A 24,540-nucleotide genomic window follows, 5' to 3' on the forward strand; every position below is an offset into this window, starting at 1 on the left:
TTTTCAGATTTGCAAAGTAGGTGAGACTATTTCATGTGTAATAGTAATCTGAGTAATCACCTCCAGTACTTAGGATACTGAAGAGCATTCCATCATTATTGGAGGTTGAGAAGTATAACAGTCGCTAGGAGTGCCCTGGTAAAGTAGTACCTTCTAGAACCCAGGCATTTTCCTTTTTACAGGAAGGCTGAAATTATAATGAATAGGGGGGAAACTCGTATTATTTCTAGTGCTGTTCTCTCAGCCCGAGATGAAGACTCGCCCAGGGAGAAGATTTACTATTTATTTGAAAGCCTTCCTCAACACGGGCAACTTCAGGTTAAGGTGAGCGGCCTTTTGACTTTTATTTTTCCAAAAGTTCATGTAATAAATATTCTCAGTATATACATTTCTAGAATTGAATTTATTCTGTAACAACCATATTTTAACCAGAAGTAGAAACTTTAATTTTCCTGCCCTAGGTGAACTCATGCTGTTCTGGATATTCTTAAGTAACCAGGGTAAATTCAACCAATATCAAGCTTCTTCATTGCCTGCTTCCCACTAGGGCTGTTCTTAAATTCTGAGAGAGGAAGAAAAAAAGGTGTCTGGTTTCTGAGTAGAATCCGGCATCTTTGAGAGGCCTTCGTTTTTGCCAGAATTTTGACTTAGGATCCATGTCCCTTTCATCGTTAGCATCTATCATCTCCATCATAAAACTTCTTCAGTTCTACAATCTCTTTCTCTCTCTCTCTCAGCTAAGTTCCAGACCATTCTCAGGGACTTGAACGACTTAATTATCCTTTCATGATAGCCAGGCCTAAGGAAGTTTCGAGGGGCTGCCTCAAGCTCCTCCTTCCTGTAATGGTTCCTGTTAAGACGCTATCTGAGAATCACTCCCTCCTGCCTTCTCAGTGATCTGCTGCGGAGAACAGCTTTTTCATTTCCCTCCCAATTCTCATCTTCCTTCCAGAGCAGGGACAATCCTTATCTATTCTCCATGGAGACAGCTTACTCAGCAAATAATATACCAAATTCTTCTGTGGTCTATCTGAGATGACCTTCACTGCTGAAGGTCTGGGGCCTTTAATCTGCAGTCCTGCTTCCCCTGGGTGCACCAGAGCCCTCATGCTAAGGCTTGGACGGGCAACACTCTGAACTAAAGTCAACACGGGAGAAGAATTCATGTGGGGTGTCATCCCACCCTAATAACGTCTATCAGATTTTAACAGCTTCCATATTTGAATCCAATAAACTGCATGACATAAAAAAATAATATTCTTGGATTTGTGTATATTCTAGAAATTACATGCTTTACTGGAAAGCAAATAAGCATGAAAATATTAAAGGACATTAGGGGTATGGTCAGCTGTACTCTACTACTAACTCTTCCAATAGCTCGTTGTGTGGTCTGATAATACTTTCTTGTTTCATGTTAGTCCTGGAATAGCAAAATTTCAGTCAGATTTAGACTGTGTGCATCACACCTAGGGATTAGCCTGACATGAGTTATAGATCAGTCACTTGGGAAGGTCCAGTGAGAGATGAGCCAAAATGTCTGTTTGAATGGTGGATTGAGACTAGCAACCACGACCACCAACCATCCCGCATGTGATTATTTGACAGAATGCTTAACTTTAATCAGTGTAGTCAGCCCAGTCTTAGAAAAGCAGCAAGGATTTATTCTATGTGGAACAGCTTGATCGTCGTAGACTGTAGGCACCATAGAGAATCAGAATGAAGAGCAATCACTGGTTTAAATTGAGGTACAGCTGTGTCCTTATTTCATTTCAAAGAGTAATGAAGCAGAAATGCAGCGAGAGCTCACACATTTGGGTAGCTTGGGAACTGGGCTGTTTGGATATGTGAAAGTCCAGATGGGTCCAGGTCCCCAGCATGGCTCCACACAGTTCTCTCCCAGCTCCTAGCAGTTCCCCGAGTCTTTCTGAGACCCGGGCTCCTGACCTCCTGGACTCCCCCAAGGGTTGTTGTTTTCTGGTTGACTTTTCTTAGTTTTCCTCTCCTTGAGTCTGAATCTTCTTTTCTTCCTCTTTCTGCATCTCCCAGGGATTCCATCAAGTCAGACTCATACGTGGCGATGCAAATGATGCATTAGAATTACATGGAGATGAGAGAGAGCAAAAGATGTCTGTCTTCTTCTGTATTTACTTTTTCAGACAGGATTACAAAAGGAAAAAGTTAAATAGAATTGCTGGGTGTCCAGTTGGAAACCTGCAAGTCAGTCGGTTTTGAAAATTTTATTTGCAACTAGACCTCATGACAGAAACAAACACGGAGCTTAATTATTATGATAGAATTAACTTTTATCAAGTGGGCACTGAGGCAGAACATAAGTCCACAAACATCAGATGGGCAAAAACATTAAGGAGAAAGAAACTTTATCAAGTAGCAAGACATACAGGGTAACGCATGGGGAGAGAAAAGAACAAGCTCTTTTACCAGGAACTGGGAGTTCGTGGAACAATGGACCAAGGGAAATTAAAAGAAAATGATTGAAATTGATGTTTTTATCTCTTAAACCAGACGAGAAAAGAGCAAGATAATATGTACATGTATTATGTAGTAAATTTAAGGTGCCGTTTTCCTTGAATTATGTTGAATGACTTTTCATGAGCTATTTCTAGGGAAATACCTTAAGAGAATAATAATAGGATTATTAATAAGATACACAATTATTACTTTTTCTAATACTATCAGCAGTTAACCAGCCCTCTCAGTTTAAGAACCTTTTAAAATTTAAAATGCCACAATTTCTGTACTAAGCTTTGTGAGCTTGGCTTACTTTTAGAAGATGCTGATAAAAATAATATATGATATTTGCAGTTCGTATGTTTTCTTGACTTGCAGAGAGTGACAGCAATCGTGATCATTTTCTCTGGGCTTTAGTAAGGCTCTAAAATGTATTGAAGAGTAAATGCCTCCATTTTATTTTTGTTTTAGCTACATCAGATAAGCCCCGTAACAAATCACTTTGAAAAAAATAAGTTTGATTAGTTGTCCAATGATACAAACTAAAAAAAAAAAAGGCTACTCTAAAGGAAACAGATTTAATTTCTAAAGAACTCATTCCAGCAGCTCAATTACCCACCTGCTCTCATTAATTGGAATATTTAATCAGCTATGATTGCTCAGGATAAATACCTTGAAAATAGAAATGTTGCTGTATTTCCTCATGACTTTGGTTGAATCTGTTTTTGTCCCAAGAACTTAAATTATTTTAATATATTTCTTTGAAAAGAAAAAAATAATGTAAAATGGCTATAAGTAGTCTGAGATTTTTCTGAAATGTCATTTCTAATGGAAAATTTCCGGGGATATGGAAAATGTCTGCTAACACAGCTTGGGGGAAAAATGTCATGGGCAACTGCTAATTCTGGCACCTTTCAGATAGGGAGGGACTGGGTCCCTCTCTACGCTGGCATGAAATGCACTCAGGAAGAAGTGGATCTGAATTTGCTGAGGTACACACATACCAGGACAATGGATTCCCAGAATTGGGATAGCTTCACCTTCTACCTTTGGGATGGCGACAACAGGTCACCTGCTTTTGACTGTCACATCACCATCAAGGACATGGGAAAAGGTAAAGGTGTGTCTACCAAGGTTTACTGGGATCAGTTTTTGTAACAGAAGCGAGCTGGAATAAGTACTTAGCGTGCGTTTCTTTCTGCCTCCCTCTCTCTTCTTTCCTTTCTTCCTTCCATCCTTCAATCCTTCATCCCTGAAATTCTGTCATTTAAGTTCAGATCATTCAGCTCCTTAACTGTTTTGCCTGAGATCTATGTAGGTCATAAGAGTAGTCAATGCATTTGTTATTTTCAGTATTTCAGAAAGTATATTAGAAATCCAGTCTTGCTTTAAAAATGGCTGTGCAGCCTATGTTAACCGTTAGGAATTTTTTGCTTCCAGTAAAATTTTACCAAACTGATATAGTAACTCTGGTTCTATCTTTAAGAAGTGCTCTATTGCTTAAAAATGGAGTTTCAAAAGAAAACTATCTTCTAGTATAATTTTTAAAAATAAAATAAATACATTTTAAAATGTTAAAATAACAAAAAGAAACATTGTCAGTGAAAAGGCTGGAAGTTGTTGCTCTTTTCACTTTTGAAGGTGCTGATGTACACTCTTTAGGGATAAAGGAAAACCCTATGAGATAACAAACTTCTTTGGATTAATCAAACAGAATTATTTGTATAATACAATTTTGTAGCTTTTAAATAGTGGATGGGGGAAAGTTTTAAAAAACAAAGTTCATCAAGGGAGAGTTTAAGCCCTTGATGCCCAACTGTCATTGAGCACACCATAATTCTGTTTATAGCTTATGTAATGAGGGTAAGCAAATATCAAAGCTCATTCACCTATATAGCCTAGACGCTAGGTAGTCCTGAACCTAGTGTCTTAGATCCTCAGTACATGCTTGACTTACTGAAGGCTTTCCATTTTTACCTTGGCTGCCAGGAAGCTCAGAGCTAAATTAGGTGCCTACGTTAATTTTTTAAAAAATCAAATTGCAAATGTGGTAGAATTACAATTATCTTAAAATTCCTTCAAAAATTTCTGCTATATAATAATGTATTTTATTTGCTCATTTCCTGGTTGTAAATTGTGTTCTTAATGATGTCTAATAAGTGACTTTAAGATAAAATAGGTATATACAGTATAGTTATTGTACTCATTTATTCCTCTCTTTAAAAAAAATATGTTCATCATAAGTATATAGCCAGGCAAAATGTAATAAAAGTAATATAGGAGAGCAGACAACTAACATTTTAGGGTAGGCTGTTTTCACAGTGGCTTAGCACAGTGTCATTTCACAGTGATGTAGGAGAGCTCTGTTCCACACAGTCATTGAGAAACTCTTTTATTTAGAAACTCCCTCATCCATAGCTCTGAGGTCACTTAGGAAGTGAGATGTGGAGGAAAATGAAAGGATTTCATGGACTAGGCTTGAAGGTGGTGACTGTCTTTGGTACACATTCCAGTGGCTGGGTCATGGTCATATGCCACATTAAGGGAAGCTGGCTGGGCTCCAGGAAGAAGAGAAAACAGGCTGACCAGTGTGCCTCACCAGACTCTGCCACACTTGCCACATGATCATTTTCCAAAATGATTTTGAAAGCCTATTTTTTTGAGACAGAGTTTCACTTTGTCACCATTTGTGGAGTGCGGTGGCATTGTAGCTCACAGCAACCCTCCAACTCTCAGGCTCAAGCGATTCTCTTGCCTCAGCCTCCTGAGTAGCTGGGACTACAGATGTCTGCCAGAACACCTGGCTGTTTTTTTTTTTTTTTTTTAGAGACAGGGTCTTGCTGTAGCTCAGGCTGGTGTCAAACAGGTGAGCTCAGGCATTTCACCCACCTCAGCCTTCCATAGTGCTGGGATTACAGGCATGAGCCATTGTGCCTGGCCTAACATACATTCTTTTAAAAATACATAATGAACACCTGTGCAATCAGCACAAAATTCAAGACTAGAATATTAGCAATAATCGACATCTTCCTACATTCTCTTCTCATCCTCCAGAGAAAACCACCATCTTAAATTTGTATTATTTTCTTTGCTTGCATAACTAATAAAGGTTAATAAACTACATTTGTGTTTTGCATGTAGCTGTAGTTCATTCATTTTGCTGCTGTATGAAATCCACTGTATGAATTAGATGGTTTCTTCATACATTCACCTTTTGAAAAGGTCTCCAGTGGTTCCAATTATAAGCAGTGCTGCAAGGACCACTCTGCTATGTGTTTTCTGGGGCACAAATGCAAGCATTTTTTTGTCACATACACAGCTGAGATGGACTCACTGGCTCAGGGCATATGTGAATATCCAATGCATTACAAAATAATACCAAATTATACACCAGCTTACACTCCTTCCAGAACTCTATGCAAGATTCTCTTGTTCTAGTTCCTCTTCAACACTTAGAACTGTCAGACTTGCACCTCTTTGCCAATCAAAGAGTTATGAGATAGTAACTTATTATAGTCTTGCTTGTATTTCCACAGTTGTTAATGAGATTGAACATTTTTTATATCCTTATTGGCCACATATGTTTCCCCTGCTGTGAAATATCTGCTAATATCTTTGGCCTAATTCTTTTATTAATGATGTGATAGTTATGTAAACCTTGCTATCTCATGTTAGTTTCGGGTTTTGCCTAGTTTGACCTTTGTCTTCTACCTTTGCTGGGGACATTATGTATTTTTTTAATGTGGTCCATAACTACCGCCTCTTCGGCCACAGGTGACATTGTCATCTTCACAAAACCACTTGTGGTATCTAAAGGCGACAGAGGTTTCTTGACAACCACCACTCTCCTGGCTGTGGATGGAACAGACAAGCCCGAGGAGCTGCTCTATGTCATCACCTCCCCCCCACGATACGGACAGGTGGAATACGTGCGCTACCCTGGAGTCCCCATCACAAGTTTCAGCCAGATGGACATCGCTGGGCAGACAGTTTGCTATGTTCCTAAGAGCAAGGCAGCTGTCCCCAGTGACATGTTCAGGTGAGCTCCATGGAAACTGTTCTGACCCATGAAACAGTTTCTCCATGGAAACTGTCCTTGGATTAGTACTTAGGAAGAAAAAAGGCTGGGCATGATGGTTCATGTTTATAATCCTAGCACTCTGGGAGGTTAAGGCGAGAAGATCACCTGAGCGCAGGAGTTCAAGGCTAGCCTAAGCAAGGATGAGACCTGTCTCTACAAAAAATAGAAGAATTAGCAGGGCATATGTGCCTTTATTCTCAGCTACTTGGGAGGCTGAAGCAGGAGGGTTGCGTAAGCCCAGGAGTTTAAGGTTCCTATGAGCTATGATGGTGCCAGTACACTCTAGCTAGGGTTAAAGGGTGAGACCATGTCTCAAAAGAAAAAGAAGGAAAGAAAAAGAGAGAGAGAGAAAGAGAGACGAGAGAGAAGGAGCTATGCTAATGTGTTGCACTGTAGTAATCATTTTACTACACACACATATATCCTACAACATCATGTCATGTACCTTAGGTATATACAATAAATTTTATTTTATTTTTTTAGAAAAGGAAAGGAGAGAAAAAATATGGAATCCCTTTCCAGCTCTGAGATAGCCATGCTTTCTTATATTGCCTAGAAGGTGCACAATGGAAAGTTGCAGTGAGTCTAGACATTAGGGCCTGTTATTGAAAAATAAATGCAGTAAGTGACCCAAATACAAGCTCTTCGATGAGGGGAAATGTGAAGAGCCGAGGGCTCCAGCTAAAGAGAGACGTAAACAAGTAATTTCCCGCTTTGGGGTATGTCTGTCTATCTGAGGAAAAGGCATTTATTAGTAAACATTTGGCATAAACAGACACTGCCTTTGACACAATGTGTTCCAGCAACTATGTCATAAATCATGTTGTCATAGACTGGATCATATTTCCCCACAGAAACAATGTTCTAATTGGGGGCTGTGCACCTGTTCAAAGATTCTGTATCAAATAAATCACTGGAATGAATGACAGCCTGGAGGAAAGGCATAGATACAACATTAATGACAGTCCACATTCGTGTAAAATACGGAAATGGGTTTCAAGTCACATAACACGAGAGCAACCCTGGAAGATCTGTAATCGAGCAGTCCTCAGCGCTGCCCAAGCTCAAGGCCCTAAATACAGGTCCCGGGACCAAAGATGAGGACCAAGGAATGTCAGATGAGATTTTGAGGGAACCATGGTACTAATTCAATTTTGAATTTTACCCTTTAAGAAGGCCCTGAGAGCGTTAACTTGTCTGCCCTACACTCAAGCTTTTGGCCCCTGGGGTACAATTTTCACCAGGTCACAATACAAGCTTCTAAAGGATGCTGTAAAATGACACAAAAGGAGCACACACCTGTATTATTCAACAGATTCCCATAAACCATCGAGTATGACCCATACACCCAGGTCCAAATACCTACCATGATCCTGTCTCATATGGTTTACCTATCTAAATCGGTATGTCTGCTACGACGAATACTGTTTAAAGGTCAGCAAAGATGATTTCTTTTGCCTTTTTAGCATTTAAAATGTTTTCTGCAAGCTGGTTTGAATAGTTCAACTGTTAAACCAGGAAAGGTAAATGGATACTTTCTTTTTTTTTCTCTAGATAAACGTTCCACAACAAGCACATAATAATTTCATTGATCAATATCTTTACCCATTCAGCACTTGAGTGTAGCTAGGCATTCATTAAAACATTAAGAGCAGGGATTCCTTTTGTTAGATAAGTAGTATGGTATACTTGTTAAGGCAGTTACTCACAAATCGGTGGCCTTCATCAAGTTATACAACCTCCTATGCCTGTTTCCTCTTCTGTGAAATGAAATGAGGTCTCATAGGGTTGCTGGGAGCTTTGAATGAGCTTATGTCTATAAAGTTCTTAAAATACCTGGCACATAGAAAGAACTAGATCAGTGTTACCTGTGAAGTCAACAATATTATTACTGTTATTATTGTCATTATTTATTATGTTCTGCCCTTGGCCCCCTTCTTACGTGGATCTTTATTCACACCAAGCATGATCCTGAAGCAGGAAAGAAGTTACAGGGAAGAGCAATGATCGTTCTTCTTTTCCTGTTTGCTAATGAAGGCTGGTGGTTCTTGGCTTAATACACGTACATCAGATCCAAGGCTTTTAATTCTACACTTGTTTCTGGAACTTACTTCTCTCCATTCCTACTTCCCTCAGTCAATGCCTACAGGACAGTCTGCTGAAGACACTAATGACTCTATTAAAGAAACCAGTGACCTTGCTGGAGAAGCCAAAGAATGACTGTGTAAAAGATGTTGAGAAATGAGGTTAGTTAGTAATCAGATGAGGAGAACAAAAACCCAAATCTCCACAGGTGAAGACTGGTGATACTGTATAAATTTTCTAATTTGCATCAGAGAAAGTCATATTGGATGACATTTTAGAGATCATTTATCTCAGGATTTCCTATATTTCTAGATCCTCAGAGAATTACCTGAAGAATTACAAAATACTAATTCTGGGGCTTTGCCCCGGAGAGGCAATTTTCGTAAAGTCCTGTCTCAGGCCCAGAGGTGTGTGTGTGTGTGTGTGTGTGTGTATATATATATATATATATTTTTTTTTTTTTTTTTTTTTTGCAGTTTTTGGCTGGGGCCGGTTTGAACCCACCACCTCTGTTATATGGGGCAGCGCCCTACTCCTTTGAGCCACAGGCCCCACCCCCAGAGGTTATTTTTAAAAGTTCTCCTGGCAGTTCTGATGTAGTCAGGACTAGCAGTCACTGGTCTGGTTCATCCGTTGTTTCGAGTATGTTCCAAGGAAACGTTAGGATTTATGGAAGCCCTCCCAGGGCTGCCCACTGACGGAAAATGAAGAGCTAAACTGGTGGGTTCTGGGGCCTTTGGAACAATGTACTGATCAAACTTTGTTTTGTTCTGTTTTTTGACACTTCATTTTCTAGTTTATTTTGCACACTGGGTTTCTGAGCAAGGCTTTCTTTTAGCAAAAAAAAAAGCTCCTTAGCAGATTGGTGCTAATGTGTCTACTAGCTGTTCCCGCTTACTGTCTCCCCTTTATAACAGAGTACAGGCCTCAGGTATCAAGCCACTGGGCAACAAAATCTAGCTAGAGTTACAAACATTACTTCCTTCTATTTTATTCTTTCAGTATTTATGGTAATTAAGTTTTTGGTATTTAAAATTTTCAGTCTTAGCAGTTAAAAAGTTTCCTTTTAAGTACATTTATTTAAGTAAAAAAGTGAATTGATGTAAAGTGAAATAGTAAATAATGAGTTTGACGAGTACAGGCATATGTCAAAAATCATGGCAGTGGCTTGAGATTAGGAAACGGGGCTGTAGGGAGAAAACACACAACCAAGGTTGAAGAGCATCGATCGGGTCCAATCCTTTCATTTACATATAGGAGAGCTCCTACTGTTCAAACGTCAGCAATGCACCAGGCAGGGTACCAGACTCTTTTCTGTATTTTCTGTAGACCTTAAACTACTTACTGCCTTGAGAGAAATGTAGTCATCCCCATTTTCTGCATAAGAAAACCAAGTTTCCAAGCAGCAAATCAAGTCGCCTAAACTGACATCAACAAGCCACTGAATATGGGCCTAAGAGCTCATTTCCAGCGGAGATTTCTTTCCATTACACTTTGTTGTACCAAAAATTTGTGGCGAAGATGCATTCGTGCAAAGGAACCTCCTCAGTGTGTCATTCTGGTATTTGCCAGCAGTTTTGCATATTTATAATGGAGAAGCCGAGCATCTGCCCAAGACCCGCATTTTAATCTTGTCATTTCACTAACCCAGTCACGGACGGCTGTGGTGTTTGTCAAGTGGCGCTAAACCAAAGCTGAAAGCCTGGTTTTAATGCACGTGTGATCAGAGTGCTTTTAAAAAATTAAATACATGCAACCAATCTCATCACCTAAATTTATGTTGCTTGCTGTTAAATTTGGCAAGGAATTTGGCTGGATGGAAGAGATAAATCCTGGGGCAGAGGGTTCGACCCCCCTCCCCCCTTTTAATGTAAGATATGGCAGCATTAATTAAACAGGGGAGTTTAATGGTCAGATTTTACCTTCTGCAAAAATATTTTGTGAATCATAAATTTCTCCTGCATTGTTTGGTGCTGCCGGCCTGGAAGAAAGGTTTGGCAGCATGTTCTAGGACAGATGACACCAACTGATTAGCAAGCTGACTTCAGCTGCTGGCACCCGGGTACTGAAAGAACACACTAATGTCCTCCATTTTGACAGGCCGGCTGGACTTTTTTTTTTTTCTTTCTTTTTTTCTTTTCTGTTTTTTTTTTTTTTTCCTGAGGAGCTGGCGCTATTTATGATTCCATTTTTATCTTTTAAATGCCATGACAGATGGCAGATTCTTCAGCCAATTTTATTGCCAGGAAATGCAGAAAGCTTGAAAGCACTGTGGTAATGGTGAAATCAGACCAGTCAGGCACCCCAGACAAATCTGAGAGTCATCCCCCAAATTTCATGAGAACGGTGGTCAGCTTGGCTGCCTCCCGGGTCAGGAAGTTGTATAGTAAGGAACATGGAACTAACCAGACTCATGGAAGGAGCGGCCACCTGCTACCACCGGCTTCTTCACCTCAGACCGGATACCAACGTCCTCTTGGCACCGTGGTTTCAAACCTTGACAAGGGCTTTGGAGGATTTTTGGAGGGAGGGGAGCATTTGGAAGATCGCTTGGTCCGCTTCTGCAGACATGAACAGCCCTGTCCTTGCTTCCCTTGCCTTGCTGGCTTTATTTTGCCCAGGAACCCGACCATAACCTCTCGCTCTGTCTCTCTCTGACAATGTTTTTCTGCCCCTGAGTGGTGTGCGTTGTTACTGGTGAAAGTGGAAGGATGCATTTGATCCAGTCGTGTTTCGAAACTGCATCCCTTTCGCTCCTGGCTTATTAGCTTTAGGTCAGTGCAGACAGCTGCCTCGGTGTCCCCGTGGGGAACAGTGGCCTCAGTAAACATATTTCTTACTCCTCTGTGGTCGCTGGCCTGCTCGCCCTCCTGCCCATCTGTCTGATGGCAGACTGCCCATTTCCGACATGGTCAGATCCCAGGCAGCAGGCAGGGAGGAGTCTGAGTTGGGCCGCCTGGATCCGAAGAGCCTCAGTGCCCTCACAGAGTAAATGCAGCTGTCCTAAGACTGAGTGTCGAGGCCCCTGGCAGGCCATTTTGGAAAGCAGTCTCCAGAGAGAAAAGGCAGCCTCAGATAGTAAACATGGCGCCTGGGATGGAGCCACCGGGACTCGTGGGAGCTCACTTGCGACCTTGTTGCTCCTGATCCATCTCTCCCCTTCTTCCCTTTCCTTCTCCTTCCTCTTCCTCTGATATTTGGCAGACTTTCAGTGGAGAGTAAATTCTAACCCCGTATTACTGCTAATACTGAAAACACATGACCTCTGGCTTTCATTTGTACTCAACTATCCATGGCTGATCGAAAACTCTCCATAAGCGCCCGTTTGATACTGGGATCTGGTAGGGAACAGAGAGGGACATTATTTATAAAATGATAAAATGAGACGTGTAAAACGCGTTTCTGGAGGAGTAATGTGGAGAAGGGAGAGCTTGGAGGCCCTGGGAAACACCTAGTTTTCATTTTATTTTACCTTGAATCAGATGATAGGGTCTGGGGGGGAATATTATAAAGGCAACAGGAAAACAATAAAATGAGGACAGAATTCCACGAAAGGCTTTGCCTGAGGGATGGAGCCTGATTTTTATGCCTAAACTTGCATCTCACTTGACCTTTGACTGCCAAAATTAAAAGGTCCCAAGAACACACACTTTCTAGGGGTGCTTTTTAGTTTTTACAAATAACTAATTTTGTCAACACTTCATGCTTCAGCGATGAAATTACCCAGTTTTCCTAGAATATTTACCAAAGGTTTAGAATTACCAAAAGAAAGCTACGTGATGTTTCTCAGTTACAATTCTAAAGATAATTTAATATCCTACTCAAATGGTAAAAACAATGCTGTGATAAAAGAGTAGGCTCTGTTCTACGTGGAGCAAATGTCCACATTTGCTCTGTTAGGTCTCACTTAGCAATTTTAACTTTTTGGACAAAAATGTCCTTATCTTTGCATCACATCATATCTTCCTTGTAGGTAGTTTTATTAATTAGATCATTGGAAAACTCAAAAACTTAAGCCTTCAAAGAAAAATGTGCAGTCAGGTAAACTCACCTCCCTTTTTGCCCAGCTGCGATTCTCCCTGTTCCCTGCCTCAGGCTGGCTGGTTGGTCCAGAGTCAGAGTCGCACTACATTGCACTTGGTAGAGTGCTGTACCATCACAGTTAACAGCAACCTCTAACTCTTGGGCTTAAGTGATTCTCTGGCCTCAGTCTCCCGAGTAGCTGGGACTACAGGCGCCTGCCACAATGCCCGGCTGCTTTTCTTTATTGTGGTTGTCATTGTTGTTTAGCTGGCCCAGGCTGGGTTCGATCCCACCAGCTTCGGTATATGTGGCTGGCACCATAACCACTGTGCTATGGGCGCCGAGCCAGGTAATGACATTTTTGAAGATCACTTAAATCACTGTGAGAGATTGGCCGTATCAGGTAGAATGTGATTTAGTGATCAATGTATTAATAATCATAAAGGGCATGATGATATCACAAACCCAAGATCGGCAGAGAGGTTTTTCTCATCTTCAGTGTACATGATTTCAGCATTCTCTTTAGTTTTGCAGTGGTGCTTAGGTGCCCTAAGTCTTTGTGGTGGATTACTCAAGCATCATTTATTAAAAACTCTGCAAGAGCAGAAGGTGGAAGGTCAAAAAACCTGGTTCTGGTTCCAGCTCCAGCTACTACTTTCCTTATGATCTCTTATGAAGTTTCTGAACCTTTCTTTGAAGCAGGGGAATAATCCTGGTCTAGTGTAACCCCCACATATTTTATAAGGAGCAAATACAGAAACACGTGTGAACTGTAAGAGATTAGAGCCTCATATAACACTTTAGAGGTAGAGGGCACTTAACAATCATCTGATCCATCCTTTCATTTTATAGAAGAGTAAAAATGAGGTCCGGAAAAGGGAGATAAGTTAGGTAATGTTACGTGGCTGAGAAATGTGGTCTGTCCTTACAAAATATACTATGAAAACATGAATAAAATGAAATTAACCACATTCAGCTTATTTAATACTTTATTGTATTGGCCTCTCAATTATCAATTTTAAAAGTTAAGTTTATGGTTCAGTGCCTGTAGCTCAGTGGTTAGGGCGCTGGCCACATACAATAAGGCAGGTGGGTTTGAACCCAGCCTGGGCCAGCTAAATAGCCGGGTGTTGTAGCGGGTGCCTGTAGTCAGCTACTTGGGAGGCTGAGGTAAGAGAATTGCTTAAGCCTGAGAGTTTGAAGTTGCTGTGAGCTATGATGTCACGGCACTCTACCAAGGGTGACTCTTTCAAAAAAAAAAAAAGTTTATTACACTTCTCAGGAAGAAAATATAATTGTAAAATTATAAATAGATAAAAGTAGTATGCTCTTTGAATTCATATCATGAGTTAATTGAATGGGCAATTCCTTTTTGGCTCAAGGAACTATACACTCACCGCTGAAAAGGCTGAAAAGTATCTTTGGCAGAGTTTCCACCTCCATCACCTGGGCCTACCATTAATGTTCATGGGTGTGCAATGGTCAATTTATGTGTTACCCAGTGACTGGTTTAATGATAGGAGGGTGTTCTCCTGAAAGAACTGCCCTTGATTATTTCATCTGGGTCGCCACACGACATATCCTTTAGTAAAGGGGTGTATTATCGTTTCATTCCAGTAGATGGTGACACAAGAATCCATGCTGAAGGCTGCCTTGCCTCTCTTTGCCAGATTCATCGTCAGCAACGGACTGCGGACCAAGCACGGGGTGTTTGAGATCACACTGCAGACGGTGGACAGAGCCTTGCCGGTGGTGACTAGGAACCAGGGGTTGAGACTGGCCGAAGGGGCCACTGGCCTGCTTTCCCCTGATGTCCTGCAGCTGAGTGACCCTGACACGCCCGTGGAGAGCCTCACCTTCCTCTTGGCACAGCTCCCAAAGCACGGCCAGCTCTACCTGCGCGGGACAGTGCTGCTTCAACACAACTTCACTCAGCAGGACGTGGACAGCGGGAACGTGGCCTATCAGCACTTAGGAGGGGACACCCGGACAGACTGCTTTACTTTTGTGGCCACAGACAGGACAAACCGAGGCTTTGTTGTGAATGGGAGAGTGTGGGAAGAGCCCGTTGCATTCACCATTCAGGCAAGTATGAGACACACACAGTTCACCGCCAGAGCTGTGATGAAAGTAACTCTAAGAACTATTTCCTTACTTCCTTTCCTCCTTCATTTAAAATCTGGATTGTGCATCTATACCGTGTCTGGAGTCTTGGTAGGACTAAAGCAGACACGGTCCCCATGTGTGGGCTAATGACTGACTCTGAGAGTCGGTGGTAGAACAGAAGGGGGAAAAAAGTGGGCTTTAGACTCAGATGGAGGTTAGGATTTCTGCTTTGCCATTAACAAAATTTTACAATATATTTACAAAATATTCTCTATATGTTAGCCATCTCTTTGTAAAATTTTATAATGAATATTTTGTAAATAAAGGTGCACATAGCTACAATTTCCCATTTTCCCTATGTGAGGGCAACCTTTGGGACACCTTGTACTGTCACATGGTATGACTAACTATACCATTACAATGATACTTATTGGGCTCACTGGGCCAAGTCATCTACGGGCATTGTAATGATTTCCAACTAAATACGTAAAAACTTACAAGTTGGTGGCACCCATAGCTCGGTGAGTAGGGTGCTGGCCTGGCCACATACACTGTGGCAGGCAGTTTGGAACCTGGCCCAGGCCAGCTAAACAATGGCAGCTGCAATAACAACAACAAATAGCTGGGCATTATAGCAGGTGTCTATAGTCTCAGCTACTTGGGAAGCTGAGGCAAGAGAATCCTTTGAGCCCAAGAGTTTGAGGTTGCTGTGAGCTGTGACACCACAGTACTCTACGCAGGGCGACAACTTGAGACTTTGTCTCAAAAACAAACAAACAAAAACACCTTGCAAATCATCATCAGTATTACACGTGTAATAATGGTGAGGATAATAAGAGCAGAAGCTATAATTTCTTTAGTATTATCTGTGGGTCAGATCTACTTTATATAAATCTCATTTGATTTTCATAAAAGTCCTATGAGGTAAGTTTTATTATCTGCATTTTATAAATTAAGGAGCTAGGTTCAGAAGTTAAATAATTTGATCAACTATATGAAAAGACCCTCAAGTCTTTTTGATACCAAATTTGGTGTCCTTTGTATAACACTATATTTTTTGACTATTACAATGATTCTTGGAGGGAATAATGTGGTTTTTTTGTTGTTTGTTTGTTTTGTCAAAATACATCAAGTATATCTGGCTTCTAAACTCTTGAATCCACTTTCCTGGGAAGCAGTTCACTCCTGTTCTACATACTTCCCCCAAGAGCAAAATAGATATAAATTTGTCTCTTACTTCAGGATACTTTGTGACTGCTAAAATGATATTTTCCCATGTTGTCATGTGTATATACATATCCAGTATGTATGTCTATGTCAGTATAGATAGATATAGGAGAGAGACAAAGACAGAGAGAGAGTTATCTTAAGGAATAGACTCATGCCATTGAGGACCTAACATGTCTGAAATATACAATACAAATTTCAGAAGGAACTGATGTTGCAGCCTTGAACCCGAAGGCAGTCTGCAGGCAAAGTTCCTTCCTCCTTGGGGGACCTTAGGTCTTTTTCCTTAAGTCCTGTGGCTGATTGGTTGAGGCCCACCCACATTATGAAGGCTGTCTGCATTGCTGGGAGTCTACTGATTTCAGTGTCAGTCATATTTAAAACACACCATAGCCTAGAAGTGTTGACACCATCTCTATCTAAAGTGGAGAGTCATAATAACACAGCTTGGGTGCTGGGTGGGCCTTTGGCACTAGGGAGGCCCCACAAATGTAATAAATGAGGCACTGGGAGAAGAGAGAAAGTCTTGGTATCATTGACATAGTATATAAGATGTACTTTGTATACATTCAGATTTTTTGCTTTTTAATTATCTTATAATTAACTTGTATATTATATTTGAAAATTTTTTGTTATTAGTCCCATCCCACTTTCCAGGCAGTTAGTATCTTTTTCCCGATTTCTAACTGCCCACTCTAGGTGGAGAAAAACCACTGTGCAGTCCAACCAGTAGTCTGGCTCTGTGTGGCTGCAGATTTGTAAGAGTTAGAAATTCTGAAGGCAGACATAGACTTCCTTCTGACACTCCGTAGCACAGACAGAAAAGGGGGTAGAGTTGGAGGACGTGTCAGAACTTCGATCAGCTCAATCCGCACACCAGCGTTCATCTTAAAGAGCATGGCTATAAGAGAGCTATCCCTTGGAAGCCATGGATTTATTGATAGGAAAGTGTTGAATATATGTCATAAAGTTTCTTTTTCATCAAAGATACAAGATTTATATCTTGTGAAAAAAAAAATCATTCTGTGTAAAATTCTCATAAGGAAAGCCTCCAACTTTCTCCCATAACCCCCCCAACCATTCTGGCCTCTCCAGGCAGAGAGGTCCAGAGGCTTTAAGAAGTGACTAAACGTCACTAGCAATGTGGGAGAAGTGACTCCATCAGTCTCTTGCCTTCAAGAGCTTTTTCTAGCAAGAAAGTATATTAGTGACCACCTTTGAGTGATGATTTGGTTCAAATAAGTCTCCAAGTGTGGGTAAATACTCTGATGGTGGTACCTGGGTAACTGAGATTTAATGAGACAAAAACACAGGCACATTTGCTGATACAGCACGCAACAGCACACACAAGCTGCTGTGCATTTTGTATGAAATCATTTTTTCGTCTGAACAAGCTTACTGCAACTAATGCAACCTGTAGTCCTTATTTATTTATTTAGAGACAGAGTCTCACTTTGTTATCCTGGGGTTAAATTCTGTGGCATCCTAGCTTACAGAAACCTTAAAATGTTGGGCTCAAATGATCCTCTTGCCTGAGCTTACTGAGTAACTGGGACTACAGGTACCTGCCACAGCATCTGACTTTTTTTTTAAATTAAATCATAGCTCTGTACATTAATGCAATCATGGGGTACAATGTGCTAGTTTTATATACAATTTGACATATTTTCATCAAACTGGTTAACATAGCCTTCACGGCATTTTTGTAGTTATTGTGTTAAGACATTTATATTGTACACCTAGTAAATTTCATATGTACCCTTGTAATATGCACTGTAGGTGTGGTCCCACCAATTACCCTCCCTCCACCCTTTTTTTAGAGACCGTCTCACTCTTGCTCGGGCTGGTCTTGAACTCCTGAGCTCAAGCAATTCACCCACCTTGGCCTCTCAGATGTAGTTCTCTTTTAAAGAGAAGAAAGTTCGGGGATAGATAGAAAAAGGATTCCAGCATGCTTGAGATGATTTTCAGTAAATTGATTACAAGCTATCATAGGATACAGCTTTCTTTTTAAAAAAAATACAAAAATACAACTTGTACTCCAATATTCCAATACTCCAGTACTCCAATACTCCAATGCTTCTTATGCACCAAGCCAGAAGATCTGCTTTCGGAGAAGCTATGTACCCTAATGCGATCTAGTGTATATTTGAGCATGAGTATGACCAGAGCACAACAGGGAGCCATGTAACTAGGGGTTAGAAATTAACAGACATTTACTACTTTGGTAACACTTTTGTTTTTAAGGATAATATAATATCCCCAAATAAAACAATCCTACGCTCAGCTATTTATGAACTTGGAGGATTACTTTCATGGTTTGGAAGTATTTTAATTTTTTCCTTTTTCCATTGATCATCCTCGTTCTGTCCACCATGGCAATGTGAGCTTCTTTCCAAAAAGGACATGATGACGGTTTGACTCTCCAACTCCCACCCAACCTCACAGCTCTGAAAGTTGCTGTCCACTCTTTTCAGGAGAGGAGAAGAATGTGACTTTTGAAAATGTTTGTTGCTTTTCCAGTTTATAATATAGCAGCTTATTGTAAAGAATTCATAGACTACATAAAGGAACAAGAAAACAAAGTTCGTAATCATACCACTCAAAGATAACTATTATTGGTGGCATCCTTATATTCTTTTATTTAGACTTTTTTTCTTTTCTTTTTTCTTTTTTTTTTGCAGTTTTTGGCCGGGGCTGGGTTTGAACCCACCACCTCCGACATATGGGGCCAGTGGCTTACTCCTTTGAGTCAGAGGCACCGCCCATTATTTAGATTTTTTTATTGCACAGAAAAAAGAATATAAAAAAAAAATCTGGGTGAGATTGGGCAGGGTGGCTCATGCCTGTAATCCGAGCACTCTGGGAGGTCTGGAGGAAGGATCCCTTGAGCTCAGAGTCTGAGACCCCTCTGAGCAAGAGGGAGACCCCCATCTCTACTAAAAATAGAAAACCTAGCCAGGCATCATGGATCATGCCTGTAGTCATAGCTACTTGGGAGGCTGAGGCAAGAGGCTCACTGAAGCCCAAGAGTTTGAGGTTGCTGTGAGCTGTGATGATGCCACAGCATTCTATTAAAAAACAACAACAACAACAACAATAAAAAAAAAACTAGATGATATTTAATGTATTACCATAAATATTTCCTGTTTCTACTCTTCATAGACTGTGACCATTTCCTCATCTCATTAAATATGCTTTGAAAATATGATTTTAAAGGGCTGAGTAGGGCTCTGTCTCAGGTGGAAATGGTTTACAACAACATTTCTGGAATTTTTAAACTGCTATCATAGATACTGTTTTATTGAATATATACCTAATGCATAGATACACACATTTTTCTGTACACATCTAATTGTTTCTATTAGATACAGTTTTTCTTCAAAAAGTTTTTATTATTTTGCACCCCTACCAGCAAAATATAAAAACATCTACATATTTACCAACATGAGTTATGATTATTTTTTATTTTAAAAAGGATTCTTGCCAATTTGAGAGGAAAAAGTAGTTGATTTTGACAAAATTCCATGTAGATATACACCGAGGAGGAGTTGTAATTTTTCCCCATTTCAAGACAAATGGACAGATTTGTGCAAATGATCCCAGAGGTTTGTCTGTCTCTACAAACACACCCACACCCACATATATATGTATGTAATTGTTTTTAATAAAAATAACACTACAGTCATCTTTTCTGAAACTTTCTAGATGTGTTTCAATCAACACAAAAATGTGGACAATTTTTATTATTGATTCATCTTTTGATTCTTTTTCATAGCTGCTCAGTGGTTTATGTCAGAATATAAAACAATACATTTGGTCTTATCCTTGACATGAATTCTTTACTTTGCGAGGGTGAACTAAGATTTACAGTAACATTCTGGGGTAAATGAAGTTAAGAAGTAAGCGATTAGGAGTGAGCGGGATAAAGGTAGTTTTCTTGTACCTGTTTTCCAGTCTCAGAGGGGAAGCCGTGCTAATCCATCACAATCTGTACCATCCCCAGCCTACAGCGGGGCTCCATACCTGTGAGAAGTGGTGTTGAAACCTTGATTCCTGTTCTAACTTATGAGTAACTGCCCACTCACCATTTTTACAAATCTAATACACCTATTTAGTTAGCTGGCTCCCATTCTCAAATACCCAAATACCTAAAATACTCACCTTTCATCTTTTAATTTTTGAGGTATTTCTATTTTTAGTTAATATTTTTGTCATTTGAAGAAAGACATGCCCCAAATTAATTTCTGTGTATTTACAAAAAATCACCAAACACTGGGAAAATGTGGAAATCCTTCCGTGGAGCTAACATTAAGTTGGCCATACAATTCTTGGGTCCGTGTTAATGTAAGCATTCAACAAATATTCCCTGGGCTTCTGTTATGGCTCAGACACTGTGCCATGGGCAGGGAATAGATGGGGGTGGGAGGATCTGATGTCCACCTTTGCAGAGCTCGTATGCTAAAGGGGTGTCAGATGATGGACAAATTGATAAAGTTCGCTCGAGGTTTACAATAGAAAGTTGGCTTCTCTTCCAGGCACTGAGATATTTGCTGAGGATATTACAAACAGGACAGTCTTCAGCAGAAATTAATTAATGAGGAGTAGAAGGAATCTGAAACTTGGGAGCATTTGTCTTTGTTGATCCATTAAAGCCCTATGTTGCCTGGGGGTGAGAAACCTTTGGATAACATTGTATGAACATTGCTGATTCAGGTGGACCAGCTGGACAAAACAGCCCCCCGGCTCACACTCCTACATTCTCCTTCTCAAGTGGGGCTCCTGAAAAATGGCTGTTATGGGATTTACATCACTTCCCGCGTGTTGAAGGCCTCAGATCCTGACACTGAGGATGATCAGATCATCTTTAAGATTTTACGAGGCCCACAACACGGACATCTGGAGAACACAACAACAGGTACTGGCTTCCTTAATCCTTATAATTGCTCATTTTAAAATACCCAGTGGCTGGCAGTGCTAGAGAGTAATTTAATTAAGTGTAGGCCCATTTGGTAAACACTCCCCAGGGCTTACTGATAGATGCAGTTTATAAATCAATATTGGTGCTAAGGAGGGTTTGAAGCTGGGCTTTACTAAATTCATCTTGACTGGGAGAGCCAAATGCTGATGTGCAGCTGTTTATTGTTTATAATTTTTTCTCAACAGCAGATTGTAATATATATTCAGAGGAACACAGTGTCAGGACCAAATTTTATATTTGTGACTCATTTTTCTTCCATTATGAATTCTAACGGATGACAGTTCATTTTTTCAAATTCTCAGGGTTTTTCCTAACGGTTTCTCTGGGTTGTATATTATTTCTACTTTATGAACACAATGATCAGAATATATCTTGAAATGGGATGGCACAGAATTACAGGTTTTTATTACTCTATCTTCCTATTCCCCTTCTATTTTCATATTTTCTTTAAGGCAAATATTTCTGAAGCAAAGCAAATGTAGAGCATAGTTTATGTTGCGTTTGAGTTTTAAGACAGCTACAGTAATGTTGATTTCTTTTGTTTCAAAAAGGACTTCAGCTGTTCGTTAAAGCTGTTTAAAATAGCCATACCATTTCATCAGCCCTTATCTAATGTTTTGTTTGATTACCCTCGAGATTCACTTGTTTCTTTTTTTTTTTGTAGGTGAATTTATCCGTGAGAAATTTAGCCAAAAGGACTTAAACAGTAAGACCATTCTTTACATCATAAACCCGGCTGTGGAAGTAAATTCAGATAGCATGGAATTTCAAATCATGGACCCTACCGGGAACTCTGCCACGCCTCAAATGTAAATTCTTTTGCTTATTCAGTAGTCCTGTATATAACATTCAGAATGTATCTGAATATTGGGGAAGTGAAATGTTCTCTTTCAAACGGAACCCAACAAGATAAACTGATAGATCATTTCACATGCTCACAGAATTTACTGTGGAGAGGGAATTTTCTGTTCATTACTGCTTGCTAATGGGAAAGTCAATAGCTTTACAGCCTGTAGAAATATTACGAAGTGAAGCTGAATAGTGCTGGGTCATTCATATCATGGATGTAAAGGCAAACACTTTCACACACACAGAAGTTTCTGTCTCGATAATCCACAAGCCCCCAGGACTGAGCTTGCTGGCTTGTGTATAAATTGTGCAGCAAGAGGTCACTCTAGGACCGTGTTAGGAACCATAGGCTTCTAAAAAACCCGGGGTTGGGAAGAATGAGGTGGTGATGAAGGAGTAGCCCAGACATCTTTCCTTTCCCTTATGAAAAAATTACAGTGACTTGAAAATGCCTTTATGAGTTCATGAACCTCCAGAATCTGAGGACAGTGTAAAGAGGAAAATTAGACGTAGGAAGGTCTTAAGTGACACTTGGAAGGTGTGTGAAGAGTATGGCCCTCAGAATAGCAAGAGAAACAGACCCTAGTAATTTGACTGACCTGGTCCCTATCTAGACTTTTCTTGAGTAACTTACCAGCTAACAGAGGTTCCTAGAAAGGTCTATCAGAGTCCCATTCTCCTAGCACTTTTTTTTTCTTTACTCTTTTTCCTTTTTTTATTTGATACCCTTACCAGTTATCTCAAAAAAACAAGTTGTTCATTTATCCTAGTTTTAGTATTAACCACATTCTAGTCATACTAAGCACCACAAGTGAGAACAGCCCTATTATGATCCTTTTATGACGGAATATGGACAAAGGAAGAAAAGACAGCCAAGAAACCCTCCCTGCAGTCTCCCATTTTGCTTTCTTTCAATCCCAAGTTGTAGTTTCAAAAGGTGGCCAGCAGAGGTCACTGTAGTCATTGTTAGAAAAAGCTGACATCCCTTTCTTAAGAAAACACACTCCCAGGACCCCACCTCCCTTGCACTGGTAAAGTGTAGTACTTGACCCAGATTTTTTAACCTCAGAGATTTTTACTGAGTAGCTACTATATGCCGGGCCCACGGTACTAGGAACTGGAAAGGAGGCGAGAACAAAGAAGACCTGGCCTCTGACATTAAAATATAATCCTGAGGTTACAAACATAAACAAATAATCCTAGGCCATTAAACTGTTTTTGCCTAAGAGAAATAATTCCTTAGGACCACAATCTTTTTAGAAAATATGTCAACTACTTGCAATGTAAGACAAATATTTTTCAATTCTCAAGAAAATGTGATCAATGACCTCACTTCAAATATGTTAATAAATTGACTTCACTTAATTTTTAAAAATATTTTTAATAGGTCAACTAAAAAAACAAGAATATTGATCATACTTGCTGCTGTCCTCTTATCCTTCCTGTATGAACACAGTGTGGCTGACAGAGAATTGTTTTCCCTCGGTGGTGGGACTAGATGACAGCACTTCACTCACATGCCCCTTCCATTTCTCATGTTACCAAGGGCACTGCTGGTTGAAGATGGTCGTGTTTTTTAAATGACCCTCAAGTTCATATGAGAAGTACAGCAGAGTTGACTCAATTTAATTAGAATCTTAACTGAGGCTAGTTTAAATAGGATCCTAATTTCTTGGATATCACTTTTCATGCACTGATGCTGGAGATGGTTCTAATTCAACTTGAAATGATGGGGACCAATGCCATGAAATGTGGTAGTGTGAGTCTACCAAGGGGTGACACAAAAATAACTTTGACTTGATTCCGACATATATCAGGCTATTTTATTTAGAGTGGACAAAGGAGGTCAAAATTACTCAGAATTTATCTTCTTGATTTTTAAATGATACAATTGTCCCCAACCTCAGATATAAGTATTTTTGGAACTAAGCACACACTTTCCATGAGAAACAATATTCTGAATAGTGGTTTGTTTCCCGAAGATAATCAGCAAGAGCTTAGTCCAGCAGAAATCACCATCATTTGCAATATCATTGGTTTTTGCCCTGTTTCATTGCTATTTATTTAATCATCACAACTACCTATGAATTAGGTACCACCATAATCAAGAACTTACATAGGAGGGAACTGAGGCACAGAGATGGAAAGTGACGTTTCTAAGCTCATGCAGGCCCAGGAAGTGTAGCTTTGGAGTCCACAGTTTTCCTCACTGCACTGAAGAACCTGCCCATTCTTAGCAACTGTGCTAAACTGGCCTGGAGGGTATGGAGCAGCAGACTTCCTTTCCTCCTTTCTCTCCCGAACATTCAAGGAGCTTAAAGTTTAGTGTTTATTTTGAAAATATAAATGACAGATATCAGTGTTAGTAATACACTCCATATCTAACACACTGGGATTCATGGTATGGGTAATAAACTGCTGGACTTAGAGCTAACGGACAGGGTTTGAACTTTGGGTCTGCCAATCACATAGTGGTCATTCAAACCTTTGGTATCTCATCTGTAAGATGGGGGCAATACTACAATTTGGTTAGAGAAGCAAATGTGATAAAACCTTGTGTATTTAAGGTCCTTAACAAGTGCTACGTGTGGTGGTGATTACTACTGTTGTTAACTCACGTGGATACAATTGACAGCTTGAAGAAGTATCCCAGAAACGTGTGCAGGGTTAGAGAGCTCACCTCTAATTAGAAGTTGCTTCTGGGATGATTCACAGTGAG

At 40.2% G+C, this 24,540-nt stretch overlaps 1 protein-coding gene across 1 annotated transcript in view; it reads left to right on the forward strand.

Annotated features, from left to right (window-relative positions):
* FREM1 (FRAS1 related extracellular matrix 1) overlaps positions 1-24,540 on the forward strand; it is a 124,628-nt gene that overhangs the window by 69,303 nt on the left and 30,785 nt on the right. The window contains exons 21-26 of the mRNA XM_003782873.2: positions 183-324; positions 3,388-3,583; positions 6,244-6,508; positions 14,329-14,743; positions 20,708-20,909; positions 21,637-21,781. Of these exons, the coding sequence (XP_003782921.1) occupies positions 183-324; positions 3,388-3,583; positions 6,244-6,508; positions 14,329-14,743; positions 20,708-20,909; positions 21,637-21,781 (1,365 nt within the window). The remainder of the gene's footprint in view (positions 1-182; positions 325-3,387; positions 3,584-6,243; positions 6,509-14,328; positions 14,744-20,707; positions 20,910-21,636; positions 21,782-24,540) is intronic.

Source organism: Otolemur garnettii, unplaced genomic scaffold (assembly GCF_000181295.1).
Source record: "Otolemur garnettii isolate 467f Iridium unplaced genomic scaffold, OtoGar3 scaffold00006, whole genome shotgun sequence".
Lineage (NCBI taxonomy): Eukaryota > Metazoa > Chordata > Mammalia > Primates > Galagidae > Otolemur > Otolemur garnettii.